Raw genomic sequence first — 15,551 nt, 5'->3', positions numbered from 1 at the left:
AAACCCACTTATCAGTTTCTTTACAAACTCTTGACTTTTACTTCAGCAGAGCCCTTGGCAAAAGCGGTGGGAAGGTACTAAGCAGCATAATACATCTACTCCTCCAAACACTTAAACACCAAACCAGAGAAATGAACTCAACCTGCAACATTCCGTATGTCTTTCAGATAAATGTGGCAAAACCTGTATCTCCATTTAATGAAAACACAGCTTCATGAAATCATGTTTTCTAAGAAGACAGTGAGGGTAACCTTAAGTCCATTCACTTTGAGTTTCTTTAGGAACATAGTATCTTACAATCTAGAAAATGTGGATGTAAGCTTTGAGAAGGACCTTGGACATCACTGAGTCCATTCAACTCATTTTATGAATGACAAAATCAATGCCTGGAGAAGTTAAGTGGCATTCCCCAGCCCAGGGGTCAGCAAACTTTTCCTGTAAATGTCCAGAGGGTAAATATTTTAAGCTTTGTGGGCTATCTCATCTCTGTCACACCTACTCAACTCTGCCACTATAGTGTGAAAGGCAATACTTAAAAAAATGAGCATGACTGTGTTCCAATAAAACTTTATTTATAAAAACTGTGGTGGCCTGGACTTGGCCTATGAACCACAGTTTGTCAGACCCTGATCTAGGTAGCACAGCTGAATAATGTCAGAGCCAGATCAGACCCAACCCCCATGACTATGTTTATTTATTTATTCATCTAACTGATACCTATTAAGGGTCTACTGAGTACCAGACATAAGGCAGGATAGTAGGGAATTTAGGTACAGTTGGTTAACTCCAAATTCAGAGTGTAATATTTTGTCTTCAGGGATAAAATTTAGCAGACTCTATTAATTGTGTCTCAAGAAAACATCTCCAGTTGGAGATCAAGTTTCTGATCGTGGAAATTATCTATGGAACACAAAAATTTGATCTCCTTTAGAGCTAAGAGCATAATTCACCTGCAGTTGTGAAGGTCTCTGTTCTCAGACACATAAGTGGACTAATCACTTCATTACCAGAAATAAGTCATCAGGATTTCCAGGACAAGCATCCCTACCCAATCCTTAGGTCACAAGTATTACTTCCAGGGAGTTCTCACAGCATCCAGCTTACCCTACAATCAACCACCCCATCCTTCCTAATACAGTGTCTCTGCCAACTGATGTCATGGGGAGGAACTGTTTTCAGACACAAATGAAAAAACTAGATCCAAAGGCACAGGTTCAAGTGACGCAGAGGGACAGGAGAAATGCTGAATCTCTCCATAAATATTTACCAGCCCCCAAAACATCCTGGGGATATGGGGGGTGGACTGTAGAGACAAGATCCCATTCTAAGGGGCTTAGAATGTATGAGGGAGATTAAACAGATAGTGGTAAGTTCTGTGAAAATAAATAAATCAAAGAGAGCAATAGAACAGAAAGAGAAGAGAGAGTAACTGGGGGCTATGGAAAGAGGAGGGGGCTCTGTGAAATACAGTAATCAGGAAGGCCTCTTCAAGAAGGTATCCTTTGAACCAAATCTTGCATCATGACAAAGAGCTAGACTCATAGGGATCATGTCGGGTAAAGAGAACCACTGGTTCAAATGCCCTGAGACAGGAATCTGTTTGGTGTGTTCAGTGTGATTAGGCCAGAGCAGGGACAGTTGTGTGAGATGAGGTCAGAACAGAAGGCAGGGGTGGCTGCCAGTGGACAACGTGCCTACAAAGCAGAGACTGTGCTCCACAGGGTGTGGCTCAACACAATCCACTGGGGTGCAGGATAAAAATATCAGCACTTTTATTTAAATGCATTTTTTTGGTCTAAAATAATAGGAAAGAAATTAAGCTTTGCTAACAGGTCATATAAAGATTGTCAGTGGCACTCTCTCTCAGTGGGGATGTCTAAAGGCCATGAACCTGGTACGTTGCTGGAACTCTCCCGAGGGAAATGAGTTATCAAGGGGTCTGTCAGGCACCCGGAATACTTTTGTTCTGTTGCCGTTGATGTGGACCTTAAGCGGACCTAAGGTCCTAACGTGGACCTAAGTGAATTTACAGATTATATTCTCTACTTGTCAAGGACTGACACTAACGCAAATTACACAAGCATAATTGAAAAGTAAGAAAATAGAGTTTGGGGTGCCTGGGTGGCTCAGTCGGCTAAGCATCCAACTTCAGCTCAGGTTGTGATTTCACAGTTTGTGAGTTTGAGCCCCACATTGGGCTCTCTGCTGTCAGTGCAGAGCCAGCTTCCAATCCTCTGACCCCCTCTCTGCTTGCCCCTCCCCCACTCTGTCTCTCTCTCAAAAATAAATAAACATTAAAAAAACAAAAGAAAATAGGGGCACCTGGGTGGCTCAGTCGGTTAAGTGTCCGACTTCAGCTCTGGTCAGGATCTCACGGTTCTTGAGTTCGAGCCCTGCATCGGGCTCTGCGCTGAAACTGGCTCGAGCCTGTTTCAGATTCTGTGTCTCCCTCGCTCTCTGCCCCTCCCCCACTCGCACTCTGTCTCTCTCTGTCTCTCTCAAGATAAATAAATGTTAAAATTTTTTTTTAAAAAACAAGAGAAAATAGTTTACTTTTCTCTGTCACCTAGCATAAGCTCTTTAACAATGACAAGTCCTGAGTAAAAAATAATGATCTAATTCAATATTTTCAAAAGTGTGACTGCCACATTTCACATACTGATTCAGTATTTAGATATGTATCTATGGACATGTAAGTATTTACAAATATAGAGATATAGGTATATACACGAGATAAGAGTTTCTCAAAACAATACCTCTTAATTACGTACTCTAACATTTTCCCTTCTATTTTATTAAAAACTGGTATTAGTTACTATTACTATTATAACCCACGATAGGTTGTGATATGCAGTATTTGAAAAATACTCATGCAATCAGATCTGAGGAGAAATCAGCTACAGGACATCAAAATTAAAAAGACTCCCTACATATGAATTAATTAACATCCATTACTGTTAACCATCAATCGCACCACAAAAGTATATTTCTACCTGAGAAATTGGCTAATGGTGGCACAAAGTCATCAAAATTTGTGAAATCTTTTAAAATTAAATATCCAGACTATAAAAACACACCACTAGCATATTTTTTCAGTAAAAATAAAAACCATGAGGAAGCAGGCTAAGTGTCCATCGATAGATGAATGGATAAAGATGTAGGGGGAATATTATTCAGCCATAAAAAAGGAGTGAAATCTTGCTGTCTACCATGACATGAGACATGAATAGAACTAAAGAGTGTTACACTAAGCAAAATAAGTCAGAGAAAGACAAATAACATCTGATTTTACTCATATGTGGAATTTAAGAAACAGAACAAAGGAAAAAAAAGAGAGAGAGACAAACCAAGAAACAGCCTCTTAACTACAGAAAACACACTGATGGTCACCAGGGGGGCAGAAGGTGGGGAGGTGCTATGGGGGAACAGGCGATGCAGATTAAGGAGTCCACTTGTGATGAACACTGGGTCGATGCACAGATTCGCCGAATCACTATATTGCACACCTGGAACTAATGTAACACTGTATGTTAAGTATATTGGAATTAAAACTTTTAAAAAACCATGAGACAACATTCAGTCCATTACTTTACAAAACTTTACTAAACTTGATGCTGTCTGGATTTCCGGGACCCATGAACTGAGAACTACGCTTTTCACCCTGTTTCTCCTGCTATTGCCTAAATTCAATGTTTGCAGTCCTTCATTACTCCAACTACTTGCCTAGAAACTGAACCTTCCTGGTGAAGTCCTTCTTCCAAAAGCAAGTAGTTGATGGACCTAAGATCTCGTAAGACCAGGCCGCATAGTAGTCATTCCTATGCCAAAGCCTTGTATGAATCAGCGCATTCTGATTCAGCTTCCTCTACAATCTGGATATCCTTTCAGAAGAATCAAATGTGTGAAAGAAGCTGGTGTTTTCCAATCATCACTCAGTACACCAGTTATACAATCTGCCCTGGTTAAGAGAATTTTCCTTGGAGAGAGATAACAAACCTGGACTCGTTATACCAGATACATGAAGCTCAGCCGGTGTCTTAACCTCTCTATGCCTCAGTTTCCATATTCATAAAATGCTGAAAATAATTAATCTTATTATAAGGATTGATTGGAAAACCTATGGAGCACACCTTAGTACAATGTTCAGCATAGAATGAGTACGCCCTAGGCTGTGACTGTCACCATTACTGTTGTCACAGTCGCCTTTTCTATGCAGACCGAGTTCTGTGTTAGCACACCTTCATATGTCCCGTACAACTACTGATGAAGTCGCTGATGAACGGATAAAGAAGATGTGGTATATACATATATCCACCCCCCCCCCACACACACAATGGAATATTACTCGGCAATCAAAAAGAATGAAATCTTGCCACTTGCAACAAAGCGGATGGAACGAGTGTATTATCCCGAGCAAAATAAGTCAGTCACCGAAAGACAGATGTCCTATGATTTCACTCATATGTGGAATTTAAGAAACACTGCAGATGACCATAGGGGAAGGGAAGGAAAAATAAGATAAAAACAGAGAGGGAGGCAAACCATAAGAGACTCTTAAATACAGAGAACAAACTGAGGGCTGCTGGAGGAGAGGTGGGTAAGGGGTTCGGCTAGACAGGTGAAGGGCATTAAGGAGGGTGCTTGTTGGGAGGAGCACTGGGTGTTGTACATAAGTGATGAATCACTCAATTCTCTTCCTGAAATCAACATTACACTATATGTTAACTTGAATTTCAAATAACTAAAAATAAATAAATGAATAAATAAAAAATAATCAAGTCGCACATTTCCACATTCATGAATAAGAAAACAATACCATTCTAATTATATTTGCAAGGAAACCAAAAACTTCTTTGACTCACATCTGCACTGCTGTCTTGGCGACTTTGTTTTCACAGCCCCTAGATCAATTTTCAGAATGACTATACTCACCTGTATTTTTCCAAAATGAAGATGAAATAGAAGGGCAGGGTTTGGAGTCTTGCATTTTATTTTCCATTCTCTGGGTAAAGTTAGGTCACCAAGCCACTTATTTTTTTTTCTTGGTCTCTTTTCCATCCACCTATGAGATAAATGATATCTGGTTTTGATTATCTTCTTCATACAAAATGTGTTACAGATTTTTAAAGAACAGTATAATCCACTCCCTTTTACTCATGGCAAGAACTCATCTCCTGAAAATGTCACAAACAGATGTTCTTTTGACTTTTCCTATCTCTACTAAATTTAAATAATGATTAACTTTATGAAACTACTCGTAACAATGAATAATAAAGTTTCTTCCACATTTTTCTACACAGGCACAGACATTTACTAGAGAAAAAGTCCATTTTACAACCCAAGGAAACACATTTTACTATAAACAGAACTTAAGAATGCCAACAAAATCAGAGTGAGAAGGTCAATGGAAAATGTCCATTAAACTCTTCAATTCTGGAATGCAGCTTTGTTCTTAGGGGATTAGCAGATGAATGGAAGTCTCCATGGATAAATGAGGCACTGATTCTCTATGAAGTTCCCAGAGCAACAAAAGAATGACAGGATGGTTTTGCATATAAAGACAATAGGCCTGGCTGCTTTGGCCAAAAGCTCCCAATTCTCCAGTTGTGCACACGACTCAAAAACAACTGGCCATTTTCCCCTCACTTCTACTTACCCTGTTCATGGTCTTGGCTTATTCTTGTGGGGTCTAGTGTCCCGCAGATGGCTTCCTCCGTCCTGGGCCTTCTGCTGTGTCTGACCACCCATTTAGCGCTGCCACTGCAATGGCCTTCAAGGGCCGTCAGTCCTCTCCCAGACTCCTCTCTTCTTCCTCCCTCATTCCTTCATTCTTGTTAACTTTCTGAGCAGTCTTTGTTTATTTATGGCACATATTCCCAGTAGAAGTTATTTTCACAGACTCATGCAATGTGTGCAACATGCCAAGGCCGCGGTATGTGTGGGAATCCAGTTTTCCCTCCCTGCCTCTGCTTGGCAGCCTATTGTCTCCTCCTGTTAGCACCTGCAGCAAAGTCACAGCCTAAAGTTGTGACAGTACCATGATATCCAAGGCAACCAACGGCGAGGTCCTTAACATAGAATTATTTCAATGCAAGACCAAGCATAACCCAAAGCTGAGTAACAGGCAAACAGAGCGCATGCTTTAACACATGTCTTTATTAATACTAAATGGAGTCAAAGTAATTTTTGGCCACCACGAGAGTTCTTTCATGAATTATACAAAGAAAGAACATACAAATTAAGAAATTGTACAGCCATGCCATAATTCCTGACAAAATGTATTAAAAGGATACCGAGGAGAAAAAATAATGGAGAAAATAATTTCTAAGCTGTCTTTGTCAAACACTTAACACGTTAGTTTTTTTTCTAAGTCAGAAGCGCTGAACTAGAGGCAAGAATTAGTGTTATTATGTAATAATAGTTAATGACTGAACTATGAAATAATCTGTGTCACCATTCCTGTAAGTCAAAATGTTTTTTTTAATGTTTATTCATTGTGAGAGAGAGAGAGAGAGAGAGAGAGAGAGAGAGAGAGAGAGAGAGAAAGCATGAGTTGAGGAAGGGCAGAGAGAGAGGGGGAGAGAGCAAATTCCAAGCAGGCTCTGCACTGTAAGCACAGAGCCTGATGCAGGGCTCAATCCCACGAACCGTTGAGATCATGACCTGAGCTGAAACCAAGAGTCGGTTGCTCAACTGATTGACCCACCACGGTGCCCCAATAAGTCAAAACTATTAAGTGACTCCCACTGCCAACACCCAGGGTAACCTAGGGGGGTGCTAACAGACCTCTATAATTGCCACCAGTTCCATCAAAGGGTCTTCAAATATCTACGTGATGTAAATAAAAGCAGTGTGCTTGCCATACAAACACATCTTCAAGACAATTTCCCAAGTCCTACACCTCCAACCAGGTTGCTACCCTTAAACACCTTGATTTAGTCCTGGTCCTTTATCTAAGGAGCAGGAATCAAGCCAAGATTAAATATATGAGCATTTTCGGGGCGCCTGGGTGGCGCAGTCGGTTAAGCGGCCGACTTCAGCCAGGTCACCATCTCGCGGTCCGTGAGTTCGAGCCCCGCGTCGGGCTCTGGGCTGATGGCTCAGGGCCTGGAGCCTGTTTCCGATTCTGTGTCTCCCTCTCTCTCTGCCCCTCCCCCATTCATGCTCTGTCTCAAAAATAAACGTTAAAAAAAAAATTAAAAAAAAATATATGACCATTTTGTTAATAGAAATGCCACACAAAGGGAAATAACAGATGGGGTCAGGCAAGGTTAAGAGAGCTGACAGACCCACCTTTACTGTCTAAGGAAGCTTCAGCAAAGCTGTCTGGGAGTTCTTAATCCAAGGTCAACCAACAAAAGAGTTTGTGTCCTGAAACAGCATGCTTCAGTGTCCCCACTCAGTCATTGCTGGGGAGCAGCCCATGGGAGGCAAGAACTACAATGGATTCCAGAGGGCGGAGGCTGGGGTCCTGGGACAATTGTCCCCCCCACCCCCGCACCCCTGCCCCCGTGCAGGAGGCCTATGAGGTGCATTCTCAGGGCCCGTATACCACTGCTACGTAGAAATTCAAAAGTTTATTCCTGTGCAAGAAACCTTGAGTTTGGCACCCAAAGTTTCCCTGATCTCCGCATAACTCATGTGTAAACTTAGTTTCTGGCACTTTCTTTGTTGGCACTTTCACATTAGTCTAAGTAACCCGTTGGTCTTCCTATCAGTCCCACTGGTGACCAAAATGCTTTCCTTCATACTATTTCCTCCCTGTAATACTTTTCCCACCTCAAAACCTCTTTTTAAGATCTTACCTACTCTGTAAGGTCATTCTGAAATGCCAACCCAACGTTAAGACCATCTTCAAAACTCCTGCCTCCACCCCATCTACTTAACTGCTACCCTAGTGGAAACGTTCTTTCCCTCCTTAGAACATCCATGGAACTTCATATACTCTTGTACTTAGAGTATTAAGCACTTTCTACTTGCTTTAGTTCTTACAAGTTTTATCTCCATAGCAAATCGCAAGGAGGAATGTCCACATTTCAAGTGTGTCTTCCCATACTATTGTGCAAAAGATAAACTGAAAAAAGCAAATGAATTAACGACAGACAAATTCTGGCCTGGTGCATATCTATTGATCCAGGCCTAAAAATAAGGCCTAAAGACCATTTTTATTTCTTATTTTCATGTTTGTATTGATTATTCATTTATTTATTTTTAATTTTATTTAAATCCAAGTTAGTTAACATATAGTGTAGTATTGGTTTCAGGAGAATTTAGTGATTCCTCACTTATATACAATACCCAGGGCTCATCACAACAAGTGCCCTCCTTAGTACCCATCACCCATTTAGCCCATCCCTTGTGTTGACTTTAAAAAAAAAAAATTATAGGATAACAGGAACTATCAAACCCAAGGTAATAGTGATTCTAAAACTCAAGGCAAAAAAAAACCCAACTACCTGGGAAAGGACATCATCACTGCTGTAGTCATAGAGAATCCACACAGTATAATTAGCTGACATAGGAAACTGACCCAATAAATGAATATTTTGTGAGACTGAAACATAAAATCTTATTAAACAAGGAGGCTGTTAAACTGAGGAGGCTCTAATGCCGTGGCCTACAAAAGCAAACCAAAATCTAAGTCTCTAAATGCCTCACAGTTATAAAATCAAAACGCTAAGGGTAACCCATCACAAACAGCCACCTAGGCTTAGAGTGACAGCCCATCAATAATTTCCATACTTTGCTTCCATCTTTTCTTCACAAAAAATCTCTCCCCGAGCTCCTGTGAAAAGAATGCTTCTAACCACTTCTAGTTTGGTGCAGCGCGATTCGAATTGATTTTTGCTCAGATAAACTCTACAGTGTTTTAATATGCCTCAGTTTATCTTTTACCAGTTCCAGAGCAATGAGAAACCAAACACGGAAAGCAAACATGAGCCCCTGGAGCATGCTGCTTTCCTGCTGCCTGTGGAGACGGTGAGCAAGTCCTACTCGGATCCTGGATCCAGGTTCCACAGCTTTCGCGTTATGAGCTTTCCCACTTTATTTCAACATTTCTACTTCCGGACTGGGTTCAAAACTGCTGGAAATGGACTGGGTCGGACTTAAAAACTGGACTGGGTCTGGAGTCAGACTAGGTCTGACTTAAATGAACCGGTGCCCACGTGAGGCCTCAGGTGAATAAAACTTTCTTTTAAGACTGAACAAGTAGGTTAACCTTACCAAAGATAATCTTCAATTATACTGGCTTCAGTGGGAAACTTTTACCCATTTTAGGTAATCTTATCAATTCACAAGGTGCCCTGATAACAAGGGTCGCAGCCAGACACTCACTATAAAGAGTAGAGGGAAAATTATTCTTCTTCCTCTATAATTTCTGCTGGCCAGGATAAGACCAGCTGGGACACCTCACTCGCAATGCAGCCATGAAGAAGGCATTCTGGGAAAACTGGCAGAAGTCAGCAAAAGGTAAGAATTCTTACCAAAGTCAGCCCTCCCAGATGACTGTCTGTGGTGCCTGGTCAAGATAAGAAGGTAAATTTCACATTTTCCCTTCCTTTCCAAATTTGGATCAGCAGAAAAAAACATGGGTTATCCATCCTTTCTCAAACAAGGATAACTATTGCCTTCTTGTTTGTCTCATTTTGTACCCTGAGAACTTAGCTAGGCAACTGTCAGATTAGGGGCCCCCAAAAGATGGCTGAACATAAATCTGTGTTACACCCTATTTGTGGCCAGATAAGGCTGGGCAGAAATGCAGATGGCATTCCATTTGCAGCTAGGGTCCTAGCAACTGTTACAATACCCCAGCAATTGCGGCTCTCAGGGGGACTGTCCAGGTCTTTCTCTCTATTGGGTATTTTTCACAGTGGCTCTGGATTTGGGTAACTAGTATCATCTGCACCTCTTTGAGAACCCCTCTTAGCTCCATGGGGTGGTTCAATACTGCCAGAAATATTTACTGTTTGCTCCAGCTGAAACCTGACAAGATACTCAAAAGGATTTTTTTAAGTAGCTCTGTGGTCATAAATTAGCCAAATTGGAAGCTGATATTCAGAGCCTGATAAGAACTTTTTTTAGGCCTTCTCCCCTAAGCTAAAACGAAACTATTTACCCAGAAGAAAGAAAAGCATTGTAAAGGCACTGTGGAAGGATTTACTAAAATGTTGTAAAGAAACCCAGCTGTAAATCTAGAACATACAAATCGTTTGATTTGTTGCAGATCTTCTCCCTGATACAAAGAAGCAAATGGAGGCTCCCGTACTTTGATGGCTGGGTCAGGGGCTACACATTCAGATTGCAACCTTATTCTTTGAAGAATTAAAAACAAATGTACTCATCTTACAGTATCAGTCTTTCTAAGAACAGACATGCAGCTCTAGAAACAATACAAAGCCCAGCTATCCTCTCTACCAATCCCCCTCTATCCATCTCAAAGGCTTGCAGATATTGTAAAAGATTTGGATTCAGACAGCAAAAGCCCTTCTTGGAGAAACTTACATCCTTTCTCTGTGCCTTTGAGATGTAGATGTTCCACCTGGTTTTCTCTAGGAACTCAGAGCCATCTTTTTTAACGTTTATTTATTTACTGAGAGACAGAGCGAGAGAGAGCATGAGTGGAGGACGGGCAGAGAGAGAGGGAGACACAGAATCTGAAGCAGGCTCCAGGCTCTGAGCCGTCAGCACACAACCCACCCAACCCAGGGCTCAAACCCATGAACTACGAGATCATACCTGAACTTAAGTCAGACACTCAACCCACTGAGCCACCCAGGTGCCCCGGAACTCAGAGCCATCTTAAAATGCAAACTTCAGGAAGATAATTCTAATTAAAGAAAAAAAGAAGAAGCTATTTGATGTCTATCAAGTGATGAATGGATAAAGAAGATGTGGTATAATAGCAGTGAGCCTAGTTGGCTCACTTGGTTAAGCATCCAACTCTTGATACTGACTTGGGTCATGATCTCACAGTTGTGACATGGAGCCCCCTGTCGGGCTCTGCCCTGAATGTGGGGCCTGCTTGGGATTTTCTCTTTCTCTCCCTCTGCCCCCCTCCCCAGCTCATGTGCTCTCTCTCTCTCAAAATAAATAAACATTAAAAAAAAAAGATGTGGTGCGCACGTGCGCATGCACACACACACAATTGAATATTACTCAGCCATCAAAAAGAATGAAATCTTGCCATTTGTAACAACATAGATGGAGCTAGAGTGTATTATGTTAAGTGAAATAAGTCAGAGAAAGACAAATACCATGTGATTTCACTCATATGCGGAATGTAAGAAACAGATGAACATGGGAGGTGGGAGAGAGAGGGAAACAAATCATAAGAGACTCTTAACGATAGAGAACAGGGGCGCCTGGGTGGCTCAGTCGGTTAAGTGTCCCACTTCAGCTCAGGTCATGATCTCGTGGTTCGTGGGTTCAAGCCCTCTGTTGGGCTCTGTGCTGACAGCTCAGAGCCTGGAGCCTGCTTCGGATTCTCTGTCTCCCTCTGTCTCTGCCCCTCTCCCACTCGGACTCTGTCTCTCAAAAATAAACATTAATAACAATAATAATAATACAGATAGAGAACAAACTGAGGGTTGATGGAGGGAGGTGGGTGGGGGATAGGCTAGATGGGTAATGGGTATTAAGGAGGACAATTGTTATGATGAGCATTGGGTGTTGTCTGTAAGTGATGAATCACTAAATTCTAATCCTGAAACCAATACTGCACTGTAGGTTAACTAACTAGAATTTAAATAAAAATTTGAAAAAAAAAAGAAGCTATTTGAAAATTAGGTAAATGAAAAATCTTAAAAGTCTTTTTCACAAATATTAGTAAAAGCTTTAGCCACCTGAGCAAGCAAACTTATTCTATCTGCCAGAAACACAATTTATATACAACCATTCTTTTATAAAGTTCTGCATTATCATACCTAATTGCTAAAATGTTATCTTACATTTTTATAGCACCTCTTTTCATCTTTTATTATTTTTATTGTTTCAAATTTTTCTGTATTTTTTTAAAGATTTTTTTTAAGTAATTTCTACACCCAGCGTGGAGCTTGAACTTACAACCCCAAGATCAAGAGTCACACACTCTGCCAACTGAGCCAGCCAGGTGCCCCAAAATTTATCTGTATTTAAAAACAAATTTTTAATGTTTATTTATTTTCAAGAGAGAAAGAGACACAGTGTAAGTGGGGGAGAGGCAGAGAGAGAGGGAGACACAGAATCTGAAGCAGGTTCAGCACAGAGCCCAACGCAGGGCTCTAATTCACAAGCTGTGAGATCATGACCTGAGCTGAAGTCAGATGCTCAACCAACTGAGCCACCCAGGTATCCCATGTATTTTTAATTTAAGTATAGCTGATATATAATATTTCAGGTATACAACATAGTGATATGACAATTATGAACATTATGAAATGCTCACCACAATAAGTGCAGTTACCATCTGTCAGTATACAAAGTTATTACATTGACTAAATTCTGTACCCATACTTTCTATCCTCATGACTAATTTATTTTATAACTGGAAGCTTTATAACTTGGAAGCCCCTAATCTCCTGTACCTATTTCGTCTATTTCCTTCCCTGCCTCCTGCCAAATACCAGTTTGTTCTCTATATTTGTGAATCTGTTTCTTTTTTTTTTTTTTAATTTTTTTTTCAACGTTTATTTATTTTTGGGACAGAGAGAGACAGAGCATGAATGGGGGAGGGGCAGAGAGAGAGGGAGACACAGAATCGGAAACAGGCTCCAGGCTCCGAGCCATCAGCCCAGAGCCTGACGCGGGGCTCGAACTCCCGGACCGCGAGATCGTGACCTGGCTGAAGTCAGATGCTTAACCGACTGCGCCACCCAGGCGCCCCGTGAATCTGTTTCTATTTTTGTTTTGTTATTGTTTCTTTGTTTTGTTTTTTAGATTCCACATACAAGTGATTTCATATGGTATTTGTCTTTCTCTTACATTTCCCTTAGCACAATACCCTCTAGGTCCATCCATATTGTCACAAATGATAGTATTTTTTTTTTAATGTTTACTTATTTTTGGGAGACAGAGAGACAGAGTGCAAGCAGGGGAGGGGCAGAGAGAGAGGGACACACAGAATCCGAAGCAGGCTCCAGGCCCCGAGTTGTCAGCACAGAGTCTGATGCAGGGCTTGAACCCACAAAGCACGGGATCATGACCTGGCCTGAAGTCAGACACCCAACCGACTGAGCCAACCTGGTGCCCCATAAATGGCAGTATTTTACTCTTTTTTTGTGGCTGAGTAATATTCCATTGTGTATATACACCATATCTTCTTTATTCATTTTTTTAAAGATTTTTAAAAGTAATATCTACACCCAATGTGGGGCTCAAACTTACAACCCCAAGATCAAGAGTCACATGCTCTATGGACTGAGCCAGCCGGGCGCCCTATTCATGTTTTAATGGATACTTGGGTTGCTTCCATATCTTGGCTATTATAAATAATGCTGCAATAAACATAGAGGTGTATGTATCTCTTCAAATTAGTGTTTTCATTTTCGTTGGGTAAATACCCAGAAGTGAAATTATTGGACCATATGGTAGGTCTTATTTTTAGTTTTTTATGGAAACTCCATACTGTTTTCCAGAGTAGCTGTGCCAATTTACATTCCCACCAACAGAGGATGAGGGTTCCCTCTTCTCCACATCCTTGCCAGTGTTTGTTATTTCTTGTCTTTTTGGGACTGGCCATTCTGACTGGTGTTAGGTGATATCTCATTATGGTTTTGATTTGCAAATTTCTCTAATGATTGGTGAGGTTGAGCATCTTTGTATGTGTCTGTTGGTCTCATGGCTAAAATTTTTAAAAATGAAAGCTATAAGATTTCTGTGTATGTCTATGTATGTTACAGATATATGATATTTTTCTACCTCCAGATGATATTGCCAAAATTAATTTGTAAAGGGCTTTCTTTAATAGGCTTAAAGTCAAAAGGTATTTACATAAATCATTATACTCTCAGAAATATAGGAACTAACTCAAATGGTTTTCAAGTACAAAGTGATCTAGGATAATCTTTGGTAAATAGAAATTAGTTTAAGTGTGTTAGTTTAATTAAAATAAGCACGCCTTTAGAGTCAACAGCATTAAATATAATACTTTTGTTCTACCTAGGTTTACTAAAAGTGAATAAGCTCATATTAGTTCTGTTACAGAATATGTCAGCAAGAATGATGTTTAGCTGTTTAATGCCTTATAAAATTTTCATAAGTAATTTAAACATAATTAAGAATAAGTAAATTAAATATATGTAAGGAAGATAAAGGTTTATAAATGCACTTTTCAATAATAATTATGCCTAATGATATATCTACCAAAAAACAGCTTCCCAAATCCAAGGGGTGGGAGGATATGCAAAACAGGTGAAGGAGATTAAAAGGTATAAACTTCCAATTATAAAGTAAGACACAGGGATGAAAAGTATGGCATAGGAAATATAGCCAGTAATATTGTGATAATTTTGTATGGCAACAGATTGTAACTACACTTGTGGTGAGCACTTCATAATGTTACTATTGTTGAATCACTGTTGTACTCCTGAAACTAATATTACCTGCCAACAGTACAATTAAAAATAAAAATAGAAAGATGGGGTGCCTGGGTGGCTCAGTCAGTTTGGCGGCTGACTCTGGCTCAGGTCATGATCTCGCGGCTCATGAGTTCGAGCCCTGCATTGGGCTCTGTGCTGTCAGCTCAGGGCCTGGAGCCTGCTACGGATTCTGTGTCTCCCTTTTTCTCTGCCCCTCCCCCACTCATTCTCTCTCTCTCCCTCTCTCCCTCTCTCTCAATCTCTCTCTCAAAAATAAACAGTTAAAAAAATAAAAATAAAAATAAATAAATATAAATAAAAATAAAAAGATAATGCAAACAAATCTATATAGTATATTAAGAAAACAATGAAATGAAGAACTCAAGCCATTTTTTTTTAATTTTTTTTTCAACGTTTATTTATTTTTGGGATAGAGAGAGACAGAGCATGAACAGGGGAGGGGCAGAGAGAGAGGGAGACACAGAATCGGAAACAGGCTCCAGGCTCCAAGCCATCAGCCCAGAGCCTGACGTGGGGCTCGAACTCACGGACCGCGAGATCATGACCTGGCTGAAGTCGGACGCTTAACCGACTGCGCCACCCAAGCGCCCCACAAGCCATTTTTATAGTATGAATTGTGGTACAATTTTGTTACGTGTTTTATGTATATATTTTTATTTGCCAAAACTCATCTGTTCTATTACTTTAGTGGTGGAAAAAAATTATTTTTAAGATATAAAACAAATGTAAAATTATGTATATAATTATCAATAATACAGTAAAACCTTGGATTGTAACTTGTTCTGTGAGTGTTCTGCAAGACAAGAAAACATTTCTAATAAATTTTAACTTAATAAATGAGCGATATCTTGCAATACGAGTAGTATGTGACACTGAATGTCACATGATCACAACTGGGCCAATGGTTCTTGAAATTCACTTTGATATACAAGTGTTTTGGATTACGAGCATGTTTCCAAAACAAATTATGCTTGA

The 15,551-nt window shown here is 40.3% G+C and overlaps 1 protein-coding gene across 5 annotated transcripts in view; it reads right to left on the bottom strand.

Annotated features, from left to right (window-relative positions):
* FRMPD4 (FERM and PDZ domain containing 4) overlaps window positions 1-15,551 on the bottom strand; it is an 881,306-nt gene that overhangs the window by 792,104 nt on the left and 73,651 nt on the right. For all 5 annotated transcript variants that reach the window (XM_047843671.1, XM_047843668.1, XM_047843672.1 and 2 more), the window contains one exon: window positions 4,933-5,062. In XM_047843671.1, coding sequence (XP_047699627.1) covers window positions 4,933-4,999 — 67 coding nt within the window. In that variant the 5' untranslated portion in view covers window positions 5,000-5,062. The remainder of the gene's footprint in view (window positions 1-4,932; window positions 5,063-15,551) is intronic.

This window comes from Prionailurus viverrinus, chromosome X, assembly GCF_022837055.1.
Source record: "Prionailurus viverrinus isolate Anna chromosome X, UM_Priviv_1.0, whole genome shotgun sequence".
In the NCBI taxonomy this organism is placed as follows: Eukaryota; Metazoa; Chordata; class Mammalia; order Carnivora; family Felidae; genus Prionailurus; species Prionailurus viverrinus.
This window is presented reverse-complemented; position numbering and strand designations above follow the sequence as displayed.